The sequence below is a fragment of the Arachis hypogaea genome, chromosome 19 (assembly GCF_003086295.3).
Source record: "Arachis hypogaea cultivar Tifrunner chromosome 19, arahy.Tifrunner.gnm2.J5K5, whole genome shotgun sequence".
In the NCBI taxonomy this organism is placed as follows: Eukaryota; Viridiplantae; Streptophyta; class Magnoliopsida; order Fabales; family Fabaceae; genus Arachis; species Arachis hypogaea.
In genome coordinates this window covers 150,575,942-150,597,300 of record NC_092054.1, presented here as the reverse complement: position 1 = coordinate 150,597,300, position 21,359 = coordinate 150,575,942, and the positions used below count along the sequence as shown (strand labels likewise).

At 35.2% G+C, this 21,359-nt stretch overlaps 5 protein-coding genes and 1 non-coding gene across 7 annotated transcripts; 4 read left to right on the top strand and 2 right to left on the bottom strand.

The window, feature by feature from the left end:
• Positions 1–740: 740 nt before the first annotated feature.
• Positions 741–5,861, bottom strand: LOC140182416 (uncharacterized). The gene is made up of 3 exons (XM_072228612.1): positions 3,591–5,861; positions 2,278–3,287; positions 741–1,848 (listed from the first exon to the last, which is right to left on the bottom strand). Exons 1-3 carry the CDS (start codon positions 5,859–5,861, stop codon positions 741–743), a joined length of 4,389 nt encoding a protein of 1,462 aa, XP_072084713.1.
• Positions 5,862–6,534: 673 nt separating this feature from the next.
• LOC112776901 (UPF0496 protein At1g20180) lies at positions 6,535–8,516 on the bottom strand. The gene is made up of 3 exons (XM_072227548.1): positions 8,229–8,516; positions 7,915–7,968; positions 6,535–7,595 (listed from the first exon to the last, which is right to left on the bottom strand). Exons 2-3 carry the CDS (start codon positions 7,928–7,930, stop codon positions 6,562–6,564), a joined length of 1,050 nt encoding a protein of 349 aa, XP_072083649.1. The 5' UTR covers positions 7,931–7,968; positions 8,229–8,516; the 3' UTR covers positions 6,535–6,561.
• A 1,485-nt stretch (positions 8,517–10,001) lies between these two features.
• LOC112776075 (G-box-binding factor 4) lies at positions 10,002–13,102 on the top strand. Of its 2 annotated transcripts, none has more exons than XR_011877111.1 (4): positions 10,002–10,970; positions 11,150–11,221; positions 12,056–12,085; positions 12,574–13,102. XR_011877111.1 is itself a non-coding variant. In XM_025820050.3 (4 exons), exons 1-4 carry the CDS (start codon positions 10,330–10,332, stop codon positions 12,652–12,654), a joined length of 828 nt encoding a protein of 275 aa, XP_025675835.1. In that variant the 5' UTR covers positions 10,002–10,329; the 3' UTR covers positions 12,655–13,102. The 2 variants fall into 2 exon arrangements, 1 of the variants encoding a protein (XP_025675835.1); XM_025820050.3 differs by having other exon boundaries at positions 10,002–10,974.
• A 589-nt stretch (positions 13,103–13,691) lies between these two features.
• LOC112779491 (uncharacterized) lies at positions 13,692–16,863 on the top strand. Its single transcript, XM_025823788.3, has 4 exons — positions 13,692–15,433; positions 15,539–15,642; positions 15,798–16,196; positions 16,558–16,863. The coding sequence occupies exons 1-4, from the start codon at positions 15,304–15,306 to the stop codon at positions 16,627–16,629; spliced, it is 705 nt and encodes a 234-aa protein (XP_025679573.1). The 5' UTR covers positions 13,692–15,303; the 3' UTR covers positions 16,630–16,863.
• A 3,164-nt stretch (positions 16,864–20,027) lies between these two features.
• LOC112779074 (egg cell-secreted protein 1.3-like) lies at positions 20,028–20,474 on the top strand. The gene has a single exon (XM_025823332.1). The coding sequence runs from the start codon at positions 20,028–20,030 to the stop codon at positions 20,472–20,474; it is 447 nt and encodes a 148-aa protein (XP_025679117.1).
• Positions 20,475–20,798: 324 nt separating this feature from the next.
• Positions 20,799–20,889, top strand: TRNAY-GUA (transfer RNA tyrosine (anticodon GUA)). Its single transcript is given in 2 exon segments — positions 20,799–20,835; positions 20,854–20,889. It is a non-coding gene; the product is annotated as a tRNA-Tyr (tRNA).
• The last annotated feature ends 470 nt before the right edge of the window (positions 20,890–21,359 follow it).

Sequence of the window (21,359 nt, the reverse complement as noted above, 5' to 3'; positions counted from 1 at the left end):
GAAGAAAAAACTTTCTGAGGTTGAAACTGATTTGAAGGTGGAAAGAGAATGTCGTGAAAATATTTCTGGATTATTGAAAAAGAAAGAAAGTGACTTATTAAGTCTAACTGACCGAGTTGTTGAGTTATCGGCAAAAATGAAAGAGCTTGAAAATAATAAACAAGGTGATATTTTGGATGCATTTGCTGAGGGATTTCAGAGGGCTGTTAACCAGGCAAGGTATCTTGCTCCGGATAGAGACTTTTCTGATATGGATCCCGGAAAGATAGTTCGGGAGGGGAAGCTTGTAGATGACAAAGAAACTGTTGAGGAGGGAGATGAGAATCTGGCCGACTGATTTTTTTTTTTTTTTTTTTTAAAGACTCTTATATGTGCTTTTTGTAGTCTGCGCGATTAGGTTTTGCTGTTTCCTAATCGTTTAGCTGGTAGCCTTATTTTGGCTTAATGACTGTTATGTCCGTGTAGGTTTGCTTGCGCATCCGTAGTATAATGATGCGACTTTTTGGTGTTATTGGTATTATTATTTAATGATTATGGTATACCGTAGTTTTATGAAATAGTCTTGTTCATACTTCAAACAGAAATAAATGAGCATTGAAGCTGTATGAAAAGATTAAACTTTATCAGTAATAGTACCTGTACAACGTTATTCAGTAGGACCAGCCTCGTTAAAACCTCTATGAGTAAAAACCTCTTGGGAAAAAATCCTCAAAGTAGGAAAAAGAGTACTGGTTTGTTTGCTAACTGTAGTATTGTTTCAAAGAGTTGATGTTCCACGTGTTTGGAATTGTTGTGCCATCCAATTGCTCCAATTTGTAAGCCCCTCGCCCCAGCACTTCACATACTCGGTATGGACCATCCCACGCTGCGGCGAGTTTTCCGTGGAAAGAAGGTCGGCGGGCTTGCTCAGTTTTTCTTAACACCAAGTCACCAGTGTTGAACGTTCTCGGCTGTACTTTTCGTGAATGTCGTCGGCTAAGTTGTTGTTGTAGTGCTCGGTGCCGGATGGCTGATATTTCTCGAATTTCTTCAATAAGGTCGAGTTCTGCTTGCCGAGCTTCGTCATGATGTTCGGTCAGGGTTCTGAGAGAGTCTTGTGATATTTCCATAGGGATCATTGCCTCGGATCCATAGACCAAACGAAATGGTGTCTCTTTGGTCGTTGAGTGTGCTGTGGTGTTGTATGCCCATAGCACTTCTGGTACGAGCTCAGCCCACAATCCTTTCGCATCATCGAGCTTTTTTCGTAGTGCCTGGAGGACGACTTTGTTAGCGGCCTCTGCTAAGCCATTAGATTGTGGGTGTTCCACCGAGGAGAAATGCTGCTTTATTTTTAGGTTCTGCAAAAATTCCTTGAAACTATGGTCAGTGAACTGCCGACCATTATCGGTTATGATGTGACCTGGTACGCCGAATCTGCAAATTATGCTTTTCCAAACAAAACTTATCATTTGAGATGATGTAATTTTCGCCAAAGGATGTGCTTCAATCCATTTGGAGAAATAGTCTATTGCGACTACCAAATATTTCATTTGTCTTGGGGCAGTGGGGAATGGCCCGAGAATATCGATTCCCCATCTATTGAATGGCCAGCTCACTTCTGATTGATGAAGTTGTTCGGCAGGCACATTAATCATCGGCGAGTGCTTCTGACATTTGTCACAGGTTCTGACCTTTTGCCTACTATCGTCCCATATCGTCGGCCAGTAAAAACCTGCCCGGAGTACCTTCTGTGCTAAGCTCCGAGCTCCACAATGTATTCCACAAATGCCCTCGTGGGCCTCTGACAAAACAAGATCGGCTTCTGTCCTGTCCAAACATTTTAACAGAGGTCGAGAATAGCCTCGCCTATACAGAATGTTATTCATTAATGTAAAGAAGGAGGCTTGTCGCCTGAATTTAATTTTATCTTTGATTTGTTCTGGAATAGAGCCACTACGGAGATATTGTATATAGGGTTGTTGCCAACTTCCTTCATTGATCATGCTTAGGATATTGAGTATATCGATGCTTGGCCTACTTAAAGTTGACTGCAAAAGTGTTGTAGTTTGTGTTTGTGTAGTGGCTAGTTTTGATAAAATATCTGCTCTATGGTTTTGTTCTCTTGGTATATGGATAACCTCAATATTTGAAAAATCATTTAATAGCTTCCGGACGATGTCTAGGTATTTTAATAGGATCTGATCTTTTGTCTGAAAACTATGATTTACTTGCTGGACGACTAATAAAGAATCGCAGTAAACTTTCAGAATATTAACATGTAAATCAATAGCTAACCTGAGCCCAGCAATGAGGGCTTCATACTCAGCTTGATTGTTGCTTGCTTTGAAGGAGAATCTGAGAGAATGCTCGATTACTATGCCGTCTGAGCTTTCAAGTAGTATTCCTGCACCTGACCCCTGAGGGTTTGAAGCACCGTCCACGAATAAGGTCCAGGGGTGACCTTTATCGTCGGAGTTTGGGCATGAAAGTTCGGCAACGAAATCTGCTAAACATTGTGATTTAACAGACCCTCTAGGTTGATAGTGAATGTCAAATTCTGACAGCTCTATGGACCACTTAATTAGTCGTCCTGCTAACTCAGGCTTCGAGAGTATTTGCCGAAGTGGGTGTGCTGTTCGAACGATGATTGTATGGCTCTGAAAATAAGGTCGGAGGCGCCTCGCCGAGAAGATTAGTGCTAGGACGAGCTTCTCGAGTATTGGGTAGCGTAGCTCGGCATTTTGCAGCGACTTGCTCACGAAATAGACCGGCTGTTGATCCTTGTTATTCTCTATAATAATAACAGAACTAATGGTCACATCAGTTATAGATAAATATAAATATAGTGGTTCACCGAGCTTTGGTTTCTGCAGAACAGGTGGTTTAGACAGGAACTGTTTTAAGCCCATGAATGCCTCTTCACATTCTTCATTCCAAGAAAAGTGCCTTGTCGTTTTCTTTAAACACTGAAAAAAGTTAAAGGATTTAGCTGCTAGGCATGGTAGGAATCTTGATAACGCAGCTAAACGGCCTGTCAGTCGTTGAACTTCTTTAATTGTCTTAGGACTGTGCATGTCGAGAATAGCTTGACATTTTTCTGGGTTAGCCTCTATTCCTCGGCTTGTCAAGATGAATCCGAGGAATTTTCCTCCTTGAACACCGAAGGCGCATTTTTCAGGATTTAACCTCATGTTGTATTTTCTGACTTGCGTAAATATCTCATCGAGGTCTTCTATGTGTGGGTGGCCGACCTTTGTTTTGACGACCATGTCGTCGACGTAGACCTCGACGTTTCTGCCTATTTGCTGCTCAAAGACTTTGTTCATCAATCTTTGATATGTTGCACCTGCATTCTTTAAACCAAAAGGCATAACATTATAGCAATAATTACCGCATTCAGTTATAAAAGCTGTTTTTTCCTGGTCTGATGGATGCATAAAGATCTGGTTATAACCAGAGTACGCATCCATGAAACTCAGCGTACCATATCCACATGAGTTATCAACTAAAGTATCTATGCAGGGTAGGGGATAAGCATCTTTGGGGCATGCTTTATTTAAATCAGTAAAATCGACGCACATGCGCCATTTACCATTATTCTTTTTTACCATAACGATGTTGGCCAACCATGTTGTGAATCTCAGTTCTCGGATGAATTGGGCGTCTATGAGTTTGTTGACTTCGGACATTGAGGCTGCTCGCTTTTCAGTTCCGAGGTTCCGCTTTTTTTGGGAAACTGGTCGGGCTGTTGGGTTGACTGCTAACCTGTGTGTTATTACTGATGGACTAATTCCTGGCATATCCCCTGAGGTCCAAGCAAATAAGTCGGTATTCCGGCGTAAGAATGCAATCAGCTTCTCCTTTGCGCCTTTTTCCAGTGATGCTCCGATAAAGGTGAACTTCGTATGATCGTCAGTCAGGGTGACCTTTATTAGATCCTCATTTGGCACAGGGCGCTCTTGAAAGTCGGCTCTCGGGTCTAGCTCGGCTAGGGTTGGCTGCTCTGATGTTATGGAATTGACACGAACTTCGGTATTGGCTTTCACTGGCTTAAGGCTTATATTGTAGCATTGCCGAGCTTCGTGTAGATCACTGTGGATGGTGGCGACGATGTTGTCCTGCACAGGAAACTTAACACAAAGGTGAAATGTTGAAACTATTGCAGTAAATTTATTCAAGAAGGGTCTCCCTAATATAACGTTATAAGGACTAAAACAGTCAACCACCAGATACTGGACGTCTTGTGTTTTAGACAAGGGCTGCTCTCCGAGAGTGGTTTGTAACCACACAGATCCCATCACGGGAACTCGTTCTCCTGAGAAGCCGACCAATTCTCCCGAATATGGCTGTAAAATGTTAGTGCTCAGTTTCATTTTCTGAAATGTGGTAAAGAAAAGGATATCAGCACTGCTTCCTGGATCAAGTAGGACTTTTCTGACTATGAGATCACCCAGTTGGATAGAAATAACCACGGGATCATCATAGTTGGTGTAAGTGGAATTGAGGTCGGCGTGTCCGAAGGTCAGCTCCGGGACTTCTTGCATCGGTGGAGGATTATGAGGATTATTCTCAACTGCTAACATGGCTCTGTAGGTCCTTTTTCTAGCCGAGCTTGTGTGGCCACCACCAGCATAGCCACCTGAAATGCAATTGATCACCCCTCTAGGGTGAGCAGGAGTTTTATCCTTTTCCTTTGAAGATGGGCCTGTTGTATGTTGTTCAGGGTTCGACGTTGCTCTCTTTTGCATATGTCCTGTAATGAATTTGTCAAGGTGGCCTTGCCGTGCCAAACGCTCTAGCAAATCTTTAGCAATGACACATTCGTCGGTTGTGTGGCCATGCTTTTGATGAAAAGTGCAGTATCTAGTTTTGTCGACGTTTTTTGCTTCTGGATAAGCGCCTGCCTTTCGAGGGGGTTTGATTAGCTTAGAATTTAGTATTTCCTTGATTATATCATCCCGTTTGGTGTTAAACTGGGTATAAGATTCATATCGCGGGACCGGTTTGAAGCTCTTCTTGTTATCGCGTGGCTTTTCATCATCCTTGACTGCTGATTTTTCTGCCTTTCTTGCTTGGCGAAGTTCTTCGATATCGATCTGTCCTTTGGCCTTCTCGCGGAATTCGGCCAAGGTTTTTGGTTTTGCAACGGCAATGGTCTCCTGAAATTTACCTGGTCGCAGGCCACTCTTAATTGCATGAAGATGGACCTCGGGGTGGAGATTAGGGATTTTCATAGCCACCTTCGTGAAACGAGTTATATAATCCTTCAGGCTCTCTTGTGGTCCCTGCTTAATAGTTGTCAAATAGTCAGAATCATGGAGGTATATTGCAGATGCTGCAAAATGGTCTTCAAATTGACGAGCTAACTCCTGAAAGCGGGATATTGAATCTGCAGGCAAAGAGCAAAACCAGTCAAGTGCAGGACCGTCTAGAAAAGATGGAAAACATCGACAAAGAATTGGATCAGATGCACCGTTAACAATCATAATAGATCGGAACTTTTTAACATGCTGTTTTGGATCACCCAGTCCGTCATATGGGGTTAAAGTTGTTGGGAGGGTGAATTGTCTGGGGAGTTGAAAGTTCATTATATCCGCCGTGAATGGTCCTGCGGAGTTGTCAGGTTGTTCTTCCTCATTTTCAGGCTGAGCTTCTTCATTCCGTTGATCTTCTTCATTATTGCTTTGTGGTGTCTCAGAAACATGAGTTCGTTCGTTGTTTTCATCATCATTAGTATGGTGCCCTAAACGAGCTTGTTCTAACTGTGCGATTTGATTTTGCATTCTCTGGTTATCTTCCGCCATTCGCTGATTTGCCTGTTGAAGCTCGGTCACCATCCTCAGAAGCTCGGATGAAGTGGGCGGGGGGACGTCCGCCATGAGGGTGTGTGGAAAATCTGGGGCCTAGCACAAGTGATGTTTCAAATTGTTCGGCCCCACGGTGGGCGCCAATGTTCTTACCAGCTTAGGCCGAGGTATAGGTCGCACTCCAGATAGGTCGTCCTCCTGATAAGGTCGGTGGATTCCTAAGACGCGATCCAAAACCTCGGTATAAAGAAAGAGTGGAAGAATCGGGTACCTGCAAAAGGCACTCCGACGCTCAAGTCAGTAAGAGAATATGTATGGAGTCTTTTTCTTAGAAAGATTGCTTACCTTCTTTTGTTCCTGCTTTTCCTTTTATACTCGTTTGTTGTTGAGCGTTTAGATTTAAGTCGTAACGTCTGGAGAGGAAATTTATTGCCTATCCGACGTTATTGTGTGAGAATGAATGCCGATTATAGCAAATATTCGGTTATAATGGTGAACACGTTACCGAGCTTATAACTCGTAACCGACTTTACTGGTCATATCAATATAAAATAAGAATGATGATTGACCTACTAATATCTATACTGAATAAAACTTTAGCTTGAGCTCCTCATAAATTCTGTTAGATTTTAGATCTAACCCAAAAAAAAAAGTGAAAAACCTCCCTTAAAACCATACTTTGAATCTATAATAATCATATAATTACACAATTAAAAGGTTCATATATGTATGGTATACATATACATTTCATTCAACATTTGAAAGTCTTGTTTTATTTTTTCATTTCCTTAATGACCAAAGCCCTTGCTTTGTTTATTGTTACAAGGCACAAGTAGACATGTTCCTCAAGTTCCTTCACTTGTTTCCTAAACCCAACATCATTTTTCTCAAGCTCCTTCACAATCTGCACAGAGAATTTGTCCTCTTTCCTATCCAAACAGAATTGCACCATTGTCCTGTTATGTTCAATTTCATCATGAATCCTTGTCACAAGTCTACTCATTGTATCAAAGTCTCTGGTCAATATGTAAGTTCCCTTAGCTGCTATATCAAGTTGATCATAAACTTTACCAAGGGAATCACTTTTTGATGAAATTCTACTACATCTTCTAAGCTTTTTCTTAAGATGCTTCAATTGGGTGTTGAGAATTGCTATCCCCATGAATAGTGATGTTAGAGGAGTGTGTGATGCTATAACCATGGCCATGATTGCTACTATGCCACATGTTGCTGTCACACAAATACCAAACAACCTCTTCAAGTACTTCAAAATCCTCTGTTTCCTTCCAATTTTTGTTCTCATTGATCTCAAATGGCGCAACACGGACGAGTACTTATCGTTTATGAGCTTGAAGTTGTGGTTCGAAAAAGGGTTGCTTGAGGACATGAATGAGTTGAGCTCAAAGACAATTAGTTCGAACTTCTGTGAAGATTTGCAATTATTCTTATTACTGTCCAGTGCTCTTTGAATGAATTCATGATTATAGTGGATTTGGTTGATGCTTTTGAGAAGACTGGTGCAAATGTGTGATGCCTCGGCACTAATGTCAAAGTAGCTTAGCATAAGGTTTCTGAGTTCTAGAGTCATTGAAATTGTTGCTGAGTCAACAAGGGATGGGATAGTTTCTTGATCAGGTTCAAGGAGGAATTCTAAGAAGGTTTTGTGGCTATAATTTATGGAAGATTGTGTTGCAAGTAATTGAGCTTTGTTGAAGCAATCAGCATATGATTTTGTCCTAAGTGCTCTTAAGTACTCCTCATGAAAGTTGATGTTCATTTGATCATCACCTCTACTTTTCTTCGCATCTTAACAGAAAAATAAAATGTGATCTCAGAAAGAAGCTAATTTATTAACAAAATGACACAGTACTAAGAAAAAATACTTGCCAAAATTAATATCATGATTTGCCTCTTATAAAGAAGATAAAACTAGATAATTAATCCTTTCAAAATTTTGTTTATCATTTTCAATGTTACAACAAGTAACTCATCATCTTATCTGATACCAACCAATCAGGTTGCTTAGATCTCCAAGGATTTGAAAGAAAATGCTAATAATTCAATGGAATTCTATAGCCAAATGAAAAGTGGTGAAATTGAATTATAAGAGCATGCATATGTATACCTTGGCTGGCTTCCATCTTGGTTGATCAGAGGAACAAACTTTATGCTGCAAAAGCTAAGAACAACAGAAATTGAATTATATGAACTAACTTGGCTTTTAAGGAAGGCTGATATAAATATTTAAATTTGAGATTTTTCTTTGGTAATAAAAGTCCCATAAGATCAACTACAGAAATATATATATATATAAAACAAAAGTTACTAATTTTAAAGTGAATCAAAGAAATAGGGCACTAAAGATCATAGGATATTGTAAATCAGTGAAGAGTTATGTAAACAAGAAGGATAAAATTAGAGATCTTAATAGGTGATTACCTCTTGATTGTTGCATGGCCCATTTGGTGAATTTAATTTTCAGTGCTTCAAATTGAACAGAAAATGACTACTGAACAGAAAAGTTATCCAAAGCCACTATCAATAATCTGGTTTGTTTATCTAATCAAGCATGTTTTATTGTTCCTTATATATGTGTATGTGTATTAAGTAGCTTCATCAAGAAGAAGAAACACTTTGAATTGTAAATAGTTGAGAGATGACATGATGAAATGCATATTTATTGTTACAATCATGTGGATCAATGATCAAATTATTAGTGTTAACCGGTTAATTAACCATGTCAGCGTATTATGGGCATGGATGAAGCCTCTAAGCATTAAAGGTATAGCTGTAATTGAGCATTTACCAACTGAAACACACTACCGAGTAGAATAGTAGAGTAAGTCACGCTATATATTTATTCAGAAATTAAAAAGTGTTACTCTTGAGTCTTACCAAATATGGTATGAGATGAAATTGTTAATGACAGATAGATGTCTTTAGTCTTTACCCTCAACTTATGTGTCCAACTAATTAATTATTACATGACATAATATTGCGTCTTATATTATGGTACGTGCGTACTTGTTTGATATACCCTTATCGCTATCTCAATCCAAAAGAAATGACGTTACAAAAATGCGTGAGAATCATATGCATGTCAATGTACATGTATGTAAATGTACATGCACTCATCAAATCAAATAATAATAATAATAATAATAATAATAATAATAATAATGAATTTTAACTTTAAAATAATTCATATGATATCCTTAAAAAAAAAAATTAACAAAAGTTTCTTGCTTCTAAAATATGCTATGGAGTATGGAGTATGGAATATGGACTTATGGAGGGCTCTCTTTCAAAGTTTCATGTCGTTTACCAATTTGGTGATGAGGAGTGCTAAGAGTCAGTATTTTTGTTAAATTCTGGTCAACACTTAACCATAAAAAAAAATTAAATGATTCTACACTATTAGATGCAATATCACACCATTAAAAATATCATTGATAATTAATTAATGGCTAAAAACTAGAAAAATTGCTAGCCCCTAAACTTTCTCTTTGTTGATTTGTCACCTTTTGCTTGGAGTTTTCTTCTCTATATTCATGTTAAAAAAGTCTAACTGATCAATAATAACTAGGTAAATTCTAATTCGTTCATAAAATCAAAGTAATATTTTTTTATATTTTAGTAATTTTTTAATTTTAAAATAAAAATATTAAATAATAAAAAATTATTTTAATTTTAATAATATTTTTTATAACCATACTATGTATATATCAAAAATAGTTATTAAAATTAATCACTAGTATAAAATATATATTAAAAATATAAATACACATTAAAAATAAATTAAATTACACAAATATTTATATAAATATATAATAATTAATTTTAGTATATAAATAATATTTTTGTATTTTTTAAAATATCATAAGCACCATAGTTATAAACTATTAGCATGTATCTAATAATTATTATTATTATTATTATTTAACTAACCTTATATTTATTATTCAATCATTTTTTTATCTTTCTTTTATCAAAGAGGAATATACTTAAAACATAATTTTAAATACATTTATAAAGTAAATAATTAACATTGTTATCTGATTAAATTTATATATTTAAATAATTTTTTAAATAATATATTTAAAAGTTTATTACTTTTATAATTTTTTTAATAGAGGTTAAATAGAAATGAAAGAAAACAAAAGTTTATTATTTTTATACAATTAATATAAAAAATAATTATTTTGTTGATATAATATTATATAATTAAATACATATATAAAATTATTTTATACTGAAAATATATTAAAATTAAATTCTATTTTTATAAGATAATAATAAGTTATTGATTTTCTGTTTAAAAAAACTCTATAGTCAATAATTTTTTTTTTTAAAAAGAAAAATGACAACACAACAAACAAACACATTGGAGAAGGCGTGAAGCTTCGACTCCAGCACTGCAGAGGACAGCACATCACAACACACTCTCACTCCCCAAAATCCCCAATTCTCCGATTCCCAAAACCCTAGCACACACAAAAACACCATCATCACCATCTTCATCACTTAAAATCTCCAATTCATGGCGTCGTCGAAGCTGATGCCGACCACAAATTCTAGAAACCCCGATCCTCCACTACCTCTCCAACGACAACCATCCTCTTCCCCAAAACCCCAACAATTCACAACCACCAACTTCATCCCAATGCCCGAAGATGCCACCCTCCTCGATGCTCAAATTTCCCTCTTCGAAGCCCCTTCCCCTGCCCCTGCCTCAGCCAAAACCGTCGACGACTTGTGGCGGGAGATCGTCGCCGGAGAACGGCGCGAGTGCAAGGAGGAAGCTACCGAAGAGATGATGACGCTCGAGGACTTCCTTGCCAAGGCTGGCGCCGTTGACGACGTCACCGACGTTGTCCCCATCGACGAGGAGGTGAAGATGCCGATGGCGCTGACGGATAGGCTGGGCAGCGGTGGCGGCATGTTCGCGTTTGATCCACTGCCGACGACGCCGTTTCAAGGGATGGAGAACATGGAAGGGTCGGTGATAGGGTTCGGGAATGGGGTGGAAGTGGTTGAAGGTGGCGTTGGCGGAGGAGGGGGAGGAGGGAGAGGGAAGAGGGGGCGCCCCGTTTTGGAGCAGCAGCTCGATAAGGCTGCTCAGCAGAGGCAGCGGAGAATGATCAAGAACAGAGAATCTGCTGCTAGGTCTAGAGAACGAAAGCAAGTAATGTTGTCTATATGCTTTTATGCCCATTTGAATGTTTTATTTTCAATGTTGACGTAATGATGTGTATGTTTGTGAATTGTGTGATACTGAAAAATGTTTTTTTTTTTTTTTTAAATTTTTCAAATAATGGATTCTATCTAAATTTAGTGCTATATGTTGGATTGAATTTCAGGCTTATCAAGTTGAGCTGGAATCATTGGCGGTGAAGCTAGAGGAGGAAAATGACAAGCTAATGAAGGAAAAGGTGTTTTTTCTCCCTCGTCCCTCTCACACTGTATGAGGATGCAGAAATCAAGTTTTTCCTTTGAGTTGATCCCATTTTTGAGCTGATTTTAGTTATTTATTTTTAATGTTTTGAATCATAGACATGCAAGTTACTTTTTTTTTTTAATAATAATCTTTTGTTGGTGCCATTTACATGGTTGGCTATTAATCTGTTTCATGGCCTAACCTGGCCTTGTTCCATGAAACATTTTCATCAACCCCTAGCAGTTGGCTTCATTACAAGTTAACAACTTAGTGTGGGATTCTAGTGTTTGTTTTACCTTTACCATACAGGCTCAGTGTTCTCATCATAAATGGGTATACAGTTTTATCCTCATTCAATCACACGGGTCCTTGCACTATTGTACTATCACTGGCTATCTTCTATTAGCCATGTATTAAAGGATCCTAAAACTTTGGTTATTCCTTGTTGGGTTATGTTTGATCTTGTTTGATCTTTGTGTGTCTAAGTTGCTGTGTGCTCAACGACTTCATTGGTAGGGTTTGTAGACTTGGTTTTTCTGCCATTTGTTGTGAAATGCTCTTAGGTTTGGATATCTACATCTACTTCAAATTGTGGTATTAAGTTTGCACCCTACCAAGCAAGGATGCCTTTTTATCGCGGTTGGTAAAATACATCTTGCTCCCTCAAAATTTTCAGTCTCCGAGTATGTCCTTCTAATGTATCATGCTTTTATTTCTGCTGTTTTGAGTGTGGATCACTGTTGAGTGTTTTGAATCACAAACAGCCTTAGAGTTTATAATGTTTTTGTTTTCTCTTCAATCTCTTAAAAAGGAATATATTCTTGTGCAGGCCGAGAAGAAAAAGGAAAGGTACAAACAGGTATTGATCTGCCATTATTTTAGTTTGTCTTGAATTCAACCCCTTGGTAAAAATTTTTATGACTGATAATTCACATAATGTGTCTAAGCAACTCTTTCCCAGTTGATACCATGTCTTAAGTCAAATAATGCTATTACAACTCTTGAAAGTCTTGCCCAGTCTAAGCAACTCCTGAAATTCATTGATATTGCAACATGCTCTGTAATCGATCATGAATGTGCATTTGTTCATGAAATTTCAGTCATGTCATCACTGAAAAGAGTAGGGTTAGTGTGGATCAAGTGGGTTTTTCCTTGCATGTATGTATATGGATATGAAGAGTTAGGCAAGTGGTGTTGATTTTACTACTGAATTTAAGGGAGTTGCAAAAAAGAAGTTATTTAATAACTTCCAATCCAAATTGTTGTCAAATGAAGCTTGTCAGCATTTTGTCAGCATTTTGTTTTTGGCTTTTTGCGTGACAGCTGACCCAATTGATTTTCATGCAGCTTATGGAAAAAGTAATTCCTGTTGTGGAGAAGCGAAGGCCACCACGATTTCTACGTCGTGTTCGCTCCTTGCAATGGTAGACCCTGTTTCTCAGTGGTCCAGGATAGAAATTGAAGATTCACAGCAGCATATGTGAATCATGTGATGAGGGAAATATGGATATGAGCACACTAGCACTGTAATCATTGTTGTTTCTGAAATCAAAGGTCCCAGTCTAATTATTAATCTAGAGGGCAGTGGTGAATGGGTTAAATTATGTGAAAAGAGAATGGTAATTGCTACCTGAGTGATGAAGGGAAATTCCTTGTTACATAAGAAGCAGCTTTTGCTTTTCCTAGTAGATAAAAGCAGAAGTGGAGGTTGGTTATTTAGTTTAGATTCGAAGTAGGCACCCTGATCTTTCCTCTAGTGAAATGTGTTGTATTACTGGTAGAGCAGAGGTGATTTTTAGACGTATATAATGTAGTTATGGATTAGACAGATATATTTGGACTCTAAAGAATGCATATAGAAATTGTTTGTATGATCTGTCAGTGCGTTTTAGTGTCAGTTTTTCTTTAACCATTCAATGGCGATCAGGTTTATTTCATGTCAGTTTTATATCCCATTTCAGTTTATTTTACTAGATAAATCCAATGAGAATACGTTTCTAGAAACAATAGGAACTTTCTTTGTAGTTTCACATGATCTTTATATCTCTTAAAACTTAAATGTGTGAAAAACAGTCTAGTCATGAGTATTATATTTCCTAACTTAGTTGAATAAATTTGTCAAGCAATTCAGAATCTATTAGAGTCAGCAAATTTTCATTTCTTAAGTGCTAGAATCTTTTTAGTGCTCTCTTGATGCTTTATTCTGTCAAAAATACAATTTACAACATATCTCAGTTGCGGATATTTAATTTCATGCTTCTTAACTATTTTATTGTTTTGTCAATTTACTTTGCCCCCATTCCTTCTGGCAAGCTTAATATGTATTTTTTTTTATATATATAAAGTGAGTGTGTTTGGAGGATTAAAATTTAAAAATATAAAAGAGAGAAAGGACAAGAGCAGGAAATTGCAAATGCTTCGTCCTTGTCGTTTTTTGACCTTGTAGCTTCGTTTATCTCTTTTAGTTGGACCACATCGATGAGCCTAACAAGTGAGCCGAAAGCTGCTACCTTAAGCAAAGACAAGGACCTCTGTCTCGCTGAACTCCATTTTATAACGGTAACTGTAACGGTAACGCTCGTCAACCATAATCAACGGTTAAAAATTCATCTCATCAAATGTCTATAAATAAACGTTTAGAGCATTGCAAGGGTTTGACGGAGGGTAGGTTTGGTGTTTACCAGAAAAATGTTTGTATTTTTAAAAGACATTGACATCTTACTTTGTGTTTAGTAAATAAAAAATTATGTATTTGTACTTCTAATTTAAAAAAATTAAGAATATTTTTAAAAATATAAAATTACTTTTAAGGCTAATTTGTATTTTTTAAAAAAGTAAAATATTCAATATAAATTTATATATTATAAATATATTTTTTATTTTATTAAAAATAATTTTATTAAATACAATTTTTACAACTTGTATTTATTAAAAATTATTTAATTTTAATTTACCAAACATAATTGTCCAAACTTCAAATCCAGCCGAATGAATGAAGATGTAAGTATCCTTTCTATAGATTTGAGCTGAGATTGAGACTGTACATTGCGATTTCATTGAAAGTTGTAGCATTTGATATTGGAGTGTTTTATTTGGTCACTTGTTAAAATGATACTATCACATGTACCGACAACAAAGTATTACGGACACCAAATATAACATTGAGATTCAGAACCATTACAAAAAAGTAGAGATTAAGATGTGCTTATTTTTATGTGAAGTTAATAGTTAAAAATTGTTAGCTTATAATTTAATTAAATTTATCAATTAAAAATAACTGTGAGTTTTTACCTTATAAGAATTGAATTCATCATCCATTCATAGTAATAGAAAACCTAAAACCAAAACAAATTGTTTTGGCCTAATCCTAGAACGAAGTAATATAAAAGGACCTCATTTATAACCTTTTATCATATTAGAAATTTATTCCCATACTGCATGAAAGTATGAGCAACATTGCATTCCACAATGAATGAGGCAAAACCTTTTCTTTTATTATTTGAAATAAATGTGGTAAGAGGAGAAAGGCATTTCTGATTTCTCACCACCCAAGAAGAAAGGTTTTTGAATTGAAAAATGAAAAGACCAAATTGACTGCAACTGCAAGCTCATATAATCACACCACTAATCATTTTAGAATTATAATCACCATCATCATATTTCAGACTCTCAATTCTGCTTGTGAATATGTTACTCCATCTAGAAATAGTAATATAAGTATATATATTTTTCTTTCCTCTACTTGTTACTACAATTTTGAGAAACAAAATCATGCTACCTTTTGCTGTGTAAAATAATACTAACAATAATAATAAATAATATGAGATCACTATCCCCAACAGCCATGTCTGGAACCCATTCAAACTCTTCCTCATCAAAAGCAAAACACTTCTGACATATTAACAGTCTCCTTCCCCACACCAACACAGTTTTCAAAATCACTTTTTTTTTTCTTTTGCTAATCCATAATTACCCAGAGAGAGAGAAAGGTAGGGCAGAGTTAAATACATACAACACAAAAAGCTAACAAAGCTTACCAATTCAGCCTTCTCTCTGTAGTTTTGCTTCATCATCACAATGTCCTTCTTTCCCATTTTCCTCTTCTTTCTTCTACCCTCACTGTTCAAGCCTTCTCACTCAACCGCAATTGTAGTGGATGGAACTTCACAGTGGAAGAATCCCAGTGTTCACATTGGTGATTCCATTGGTAAGTAACTAGGTACTATTGGAAATAGCTGATGAATCTTCTTCATATGCATTATTCAGTACATTGAACATAGCTAACTAACATCATTCTCTTGTGGCATTTAAGTTTTCAAGCCCATACAACACTTTAATCTCTACATTTTCAAGAACCAAGAAGCCTTCAACAACTGCAACTTCACTCAGGCCACTCTTCTCACCTCCTCCTACACGGTGAGCACCTTCAAAAACTCCCATGTTGGGTGCCATGAAAATGCCTCCAAAATTCAAACTTTTTTCTGCCACTCCGATCGTTCTTCATCTGGGTTAACAGAAACAGTTGAAAAGTGTCGAACTTTATATTTTTCTTTACGAATTTGAATTTTCAGTGGCATCCATCTCGCCCTGGTTTCTTCTACTTCGCCTTCAACAATGGCTCCCTCAAATCATGTGAAGAATCTCAAAAACTAGCCATAAAGGTGGTGAATTCAGCAACATCACAGGCTCCAACAATGGCTCCAGAACAAGAACATTCTCCAACGGCAGCTCCATCACCATCTTCAGGTGGAGAAGTAGTGTCATCTTCCCCAGCATATCCATGGCCTTTCCGTCCCCACCAAGCAGCTTCACCATCACCATCAGCAAATTCACCAGTGACAATTCCATTAGTCCCCGACAAAGGTGGTGGCATGCCATTCATAAACAGCAACCCTGCAGTTCCTCTTCCCACTGGTGAAGTTGATTCTGCAACCATTCGCCCCTTACCTACCTCTTCCACTCAACCACAGGTTACCCCATACTTCTCTCTCTCTACTTTTTTTTCAGTAATTTCATGCATAGATCTATTTAGTCACTGTTTTAGAACAAGAATAAACCTGTTACTTACCACTATCTTATGTGTTAGTGTTGGCAATATCAATTAGTAGGTAGGCATTCTCAAAAAGATGATATTGGGAACTGTTACATAATTCACTCAAATAAGCACATTAATGATATTAATTAGTATCATCAAGTAAGCACATTAATGTGTTCCATAATGTAAGGAATGAATTAATGTATAGTGCTTAATTTGGATAATGTTGTAGTAGTGGCAGAGTGAGATTGATGGTTTAGTGATTGGGAGACTAATTCCATTATTGGTTGTTGCAGGTGATGATTGGATCATTTGGATTTCATATTATTATTGCAGTGCACACCATGGCTTTACTACTGCTGATGTAAGGAGAAAATTTTTAAGACAGATTTTATGTTAGAAAAAGGAAAATGGGAGGAGATAGGGTAGGGAGGGTAATATAATTCCCCAATGAGGTTAGATGAATTGGGTCTAAAGTAGCTTTAAGAGTGATGATTATACCATGTATTAAGATGCTCTTGTATTCTACTTTGGAATCGTTGACACTTTTTTGTTCTTTGGATTTGGAAAAAGCAATTCATTGCTGCTTTTGCTTTGCTTTATTTATTTATTTATTTATTTTCCCTACTTCCCATTCTTCTCACCCTATTTAATTTGCTTAAAAATTTTCAATTTAATTTCTAAATTTTTAGAAAAAACATAAAATTATAGTTTTTTATATTATTTTAGTCTTTAATAAGTTAATTATTGCATAATACACTAAACTATGTGACATGTTAATATGCCACACTACATGACATGTTGCATTGATTGATGCCCTGACATATCATCAATTGATATGCGGGTCAACCTCTTCTAAAATGTGTAAAAAATAAAAATTAATTAATTAATTAATTATAAAAAAGTAAAAGTTAATTACTTTTTTATTAAAATAATAAGATTCGTTTATAACTAAAATTATAAATTTAATAATAATTAAACTATTTTTTATTTACTATTCTCCTCGATTTGAATTTTTTTTTTTCTCTCTGCTACATTATATTATTGATCATCCCCTGAATTATCACCTTGGTTTATTATGTAAATATAATCTATCAATAAAATGATGACAAATGACTACCGACTAAGTAATCATATCAAGAATACATTAAAAATCACTAATCAAATCACTTACCGTATATAAAAATATGTTTTTAATATTCTATAAAATATTTTATTCTATTACTATAAACATATTTAATTATTCTACTATGCTAGGTTAATTATTCTAATAGTCAATTATTTAATTAAAATATATATATAAATCAAAATTTATAAATATACAAAAATATATCATAATAAATTTAATGATTAATTTTTAATATAGATAAAATATTTTTATTAAATTTATACTTAAAAGAATTTAATATTTTTAAAATAAGAATATTTTAATAATTTTAACTATTAATTTTAATTAATATATATTATATATATTTTTATATAATTAAGATCAATAATTAAAATTAATAATATACCGATATTTTTTAAATTCTTGAAATTCTTCCGCACTATAACACGCAAATTAATTTTATTATGGAAGCAACGTTAGTGTAGGACGCGGATATGAAGAGGAGGGGAGCTTTACCGGGCTGTGGGGACACAGTAATCGGACCCTGCGAATTGCTGATGGGAACTCGGATCTTCCGATTTTCTGTAAATTAAAAAAAAATTTTCATAAGTACAAATCGGACCCAGAAACTAGTATAACCAAATAAAAAAAAAACCAACAAAAAAAACGGACCATCCATTTTGGTGAGGACATATCGTACGGTTCGATTTGTTCTAGGTGAATTTTGTATACTACACGCAAAACGAACCCTCCGATTTGTTTACAAAATTTTCAAAACAAAAAACTCGGAGGATCCGATTTCTTCTTACCAAAATGAGCCAAAAGCTATCCCATATTTCGATGTAGCACCCCCTCATTCCATAACCCGGCACAACACATGTCCTTCCTCAGTAACCAAAAAAATTAGCCCACTATAACACAGCTGTGAGTCTTACCATATAAATGGAAGATTATTTATGGGGGTTCCTGGTGCAATTACTCAATATGAGCAGTACATGAGGCATAGCGGCTAAAGGCACCACTCACTCACTGACACATACAATATAACTTGGCTGTCTAACCTCTAACAACATAATTGAAAGCCACTTTAATTTCTTCATTCTTCATTTTTAAAAATGAAAAAAAAATATCACGACAACTTGTCTTGGTCCCTTTGTAGATGAACTTGCTGAAAAGGTATGCAATGCAATTATTTTCGCAAAACTTTTTTTTAAAATAAAAGCTATATGTGAAAATGAGGTAGTTAATGTGGTTTTTGGAGTCCTCACACGCACATGGGCATGGGTCACATATGCTATGGCTTCCACAAACATGAATATAGAATGGATATGGCCCCCTTTTCATGATTCATGAGCGTGGTTACCTATGCTTGACCCTGGTTGCAAGTTTCAACCATAGTCATGTTTCCGCTTATTATTTTTCGTGTGTGATAGACAGATGTGTATCAACTTTGTATTTATAATTTTGGAAACTAATTTAAATGGCACATATCTGTTCATTTTGTATTTATAATTTGATATTAAACTTTTTACTTTGTGTAGAATTGTAAATTAATTTTATTAATTAATTAACTTAGGTTCATAATCTTATCCTATTAGTAATAGAAAAATATTTTAAAAAAATTTTATTATTGGAGATTGAATCCTATTAGTAATCACATAATTTTATTCTATTAGTAATCATATTTTATAATACTATAAATATAATTATAAAAAATATTATTATACTATATATTTTACTCTCATGAGTTTTTTGTTGGCCAATAGATTAGTATATGCAAAAGGCAGGATTCGAATCCTCGACACTTATTTAAGCAGATTAGTGAGCTAATCACTAGACCAATCTAACTTTATTTTTCATGTCCACATCTATTATCTTATTTTATCAAATGAGGCTCTAAGTGCAAAAATTTGTTGGGCTATCTGAATAAAACATTTTCTCACTACCGACCCAATCCTCCAAAAAAAAAAACTCCTAAGTACTTTATTGTAAAGTCAGAAGAGAATTCAGACATGTGGTAAATGTTTAAAATATAATTTTTTTTGTTTTCACAATTTTTTGACACTTATTTATAAGAATTAGTAAATTAACTACTAAACCAATCTAAATTAATTTATTAAAATATATTTTATAAAGATATTAATTTGGGTCTTTCTTATTATTATGAGAATTTTTTTGATCTACTATGGGTCAATGTTAATGTTCTCAATTTCGTCTAAATTTTTGGGTTAAAAAAAAAAACCTGACCAATTTAGCAATGTAGGTCACTCTTCCATTTCCAAATTGATCAATCCCAGTGTCTATTCTATTATATTTTGTATAACTGATAAATTGATAACAGATGATAAGCAAAATAATAATTTGATTATGATCACATCAAAAATCAACTTCAAATGAAACTACTCTCAATAGATAATAAACACGTGAGAGAAATTCAAAGGCCTCAAATCAAATTAACCATAAGAATGATTAGTGAACCATTATTCAACAATTATTAACAATAACAAGCCTTAAACTTGATACTTAATAGTGTAACTGTAAAATAGAATAAATAAAAAACCTTACATATTCAACCTCTCATTATGACACTAGCTTAACCTAGCTCTATATAAAGCCCATGCATCATCACACAAATCACTTGTATATTCCAAAAACAAAATGGCTCATTACACAAACCACAATGTTTACATTGTAACAATTATTCTTGTTGCAACAACCTTAGCTTCCAATGCAACAACATCAATGAGTGAAAGTGCACATCCAAGCTTAGCAACAAGGTTGAAGGTGGATGGAGAGCCGGAAAGTATAAATTGTTGGGATTCATTGTTCCAACTTCAAGCATGCACGGGTGAGGTCATAATGTTCTTCCTCAATGGTGAGACATACTTAGGACCTAGTTGTTGTCATGCCATAATAATTGTTGGACATGATTGTTGGCCTCAGATGCTTGCTTCTCTTGGATTCAGTGCCGAAGAGACTGATATTCTCCAAGGTTATTGTGATGCCGAACAACAACACCATCACCACTATTCTCCTCCATCTCCACCATCTCCTCCTCCATCATCATCATTTCCTCTTCGTCATGCAATCACCAATAATAGCTAATGTGGTTACTTACGAATTAGGATTCATAAATATGCTTTAATTTGCTCAATAAAATAAAGTGTTATACGATTGATATATGGTGGAAATATCATGCAACGAGTATTTCTCTTTTTTGTTGGGCCATGTTTTGTATTTTAAGTTTTTCACTTTCCTTCATTATGTGAAAATTATATGTATCAAGGCCCAAATTATGTTCACCTTTATCTATTTATTTATTTACCTTTCTCGATCGTGATGCATGTTTTTATTTTTCTAGATGGTAAAGCTAAATTATCCAGTTTTATTCAACAATAAATATTTTGTTTTCCCCCCTAAAAGCATCAACCGACCTTAGCTCAGTTGGTAGAGCGGAGGACTGTAGTGGGAAAATCTCAAAGTAATCCTTAGGTCGCTGGTTCGAATCCGGCAGGTCGGATTTTTTTTATTTTTTTTAAAAAAAATTCAAATAAATATAGATAATTGAGAACTTTAAATAATAATTTATGGACCGTTTATTGAATCGAGCATAGGTATTGCTTTCGCATATTCAACTATCGTCGTACACATATTTATAAGTTAAAACTTGGTTTAATAATGAAAATATCACTACAATAAACTTTTACTAAGTCCTCTTAAGAAGAAAAACTATTTACTCAGGTAAATTAATATTTGGTGGTTAATTGTTGTAAAGAAGAAAAAACTGATAATACTTCTATATATCTTCTAATTTTACTGTGAATGTTTTTAATACATTATAGTTTTTTTAAATATTTTTAGCAAGTGTTATCTAGATATTTATTAGATATCTAAATCCTTGGAATAAAATGGTTAGTATTTAACCTAAATTTATGTAGGTAGCGTTTGGTGGAGAGATTGATATTGAGAGACAGAGACTAAGAGACAGAT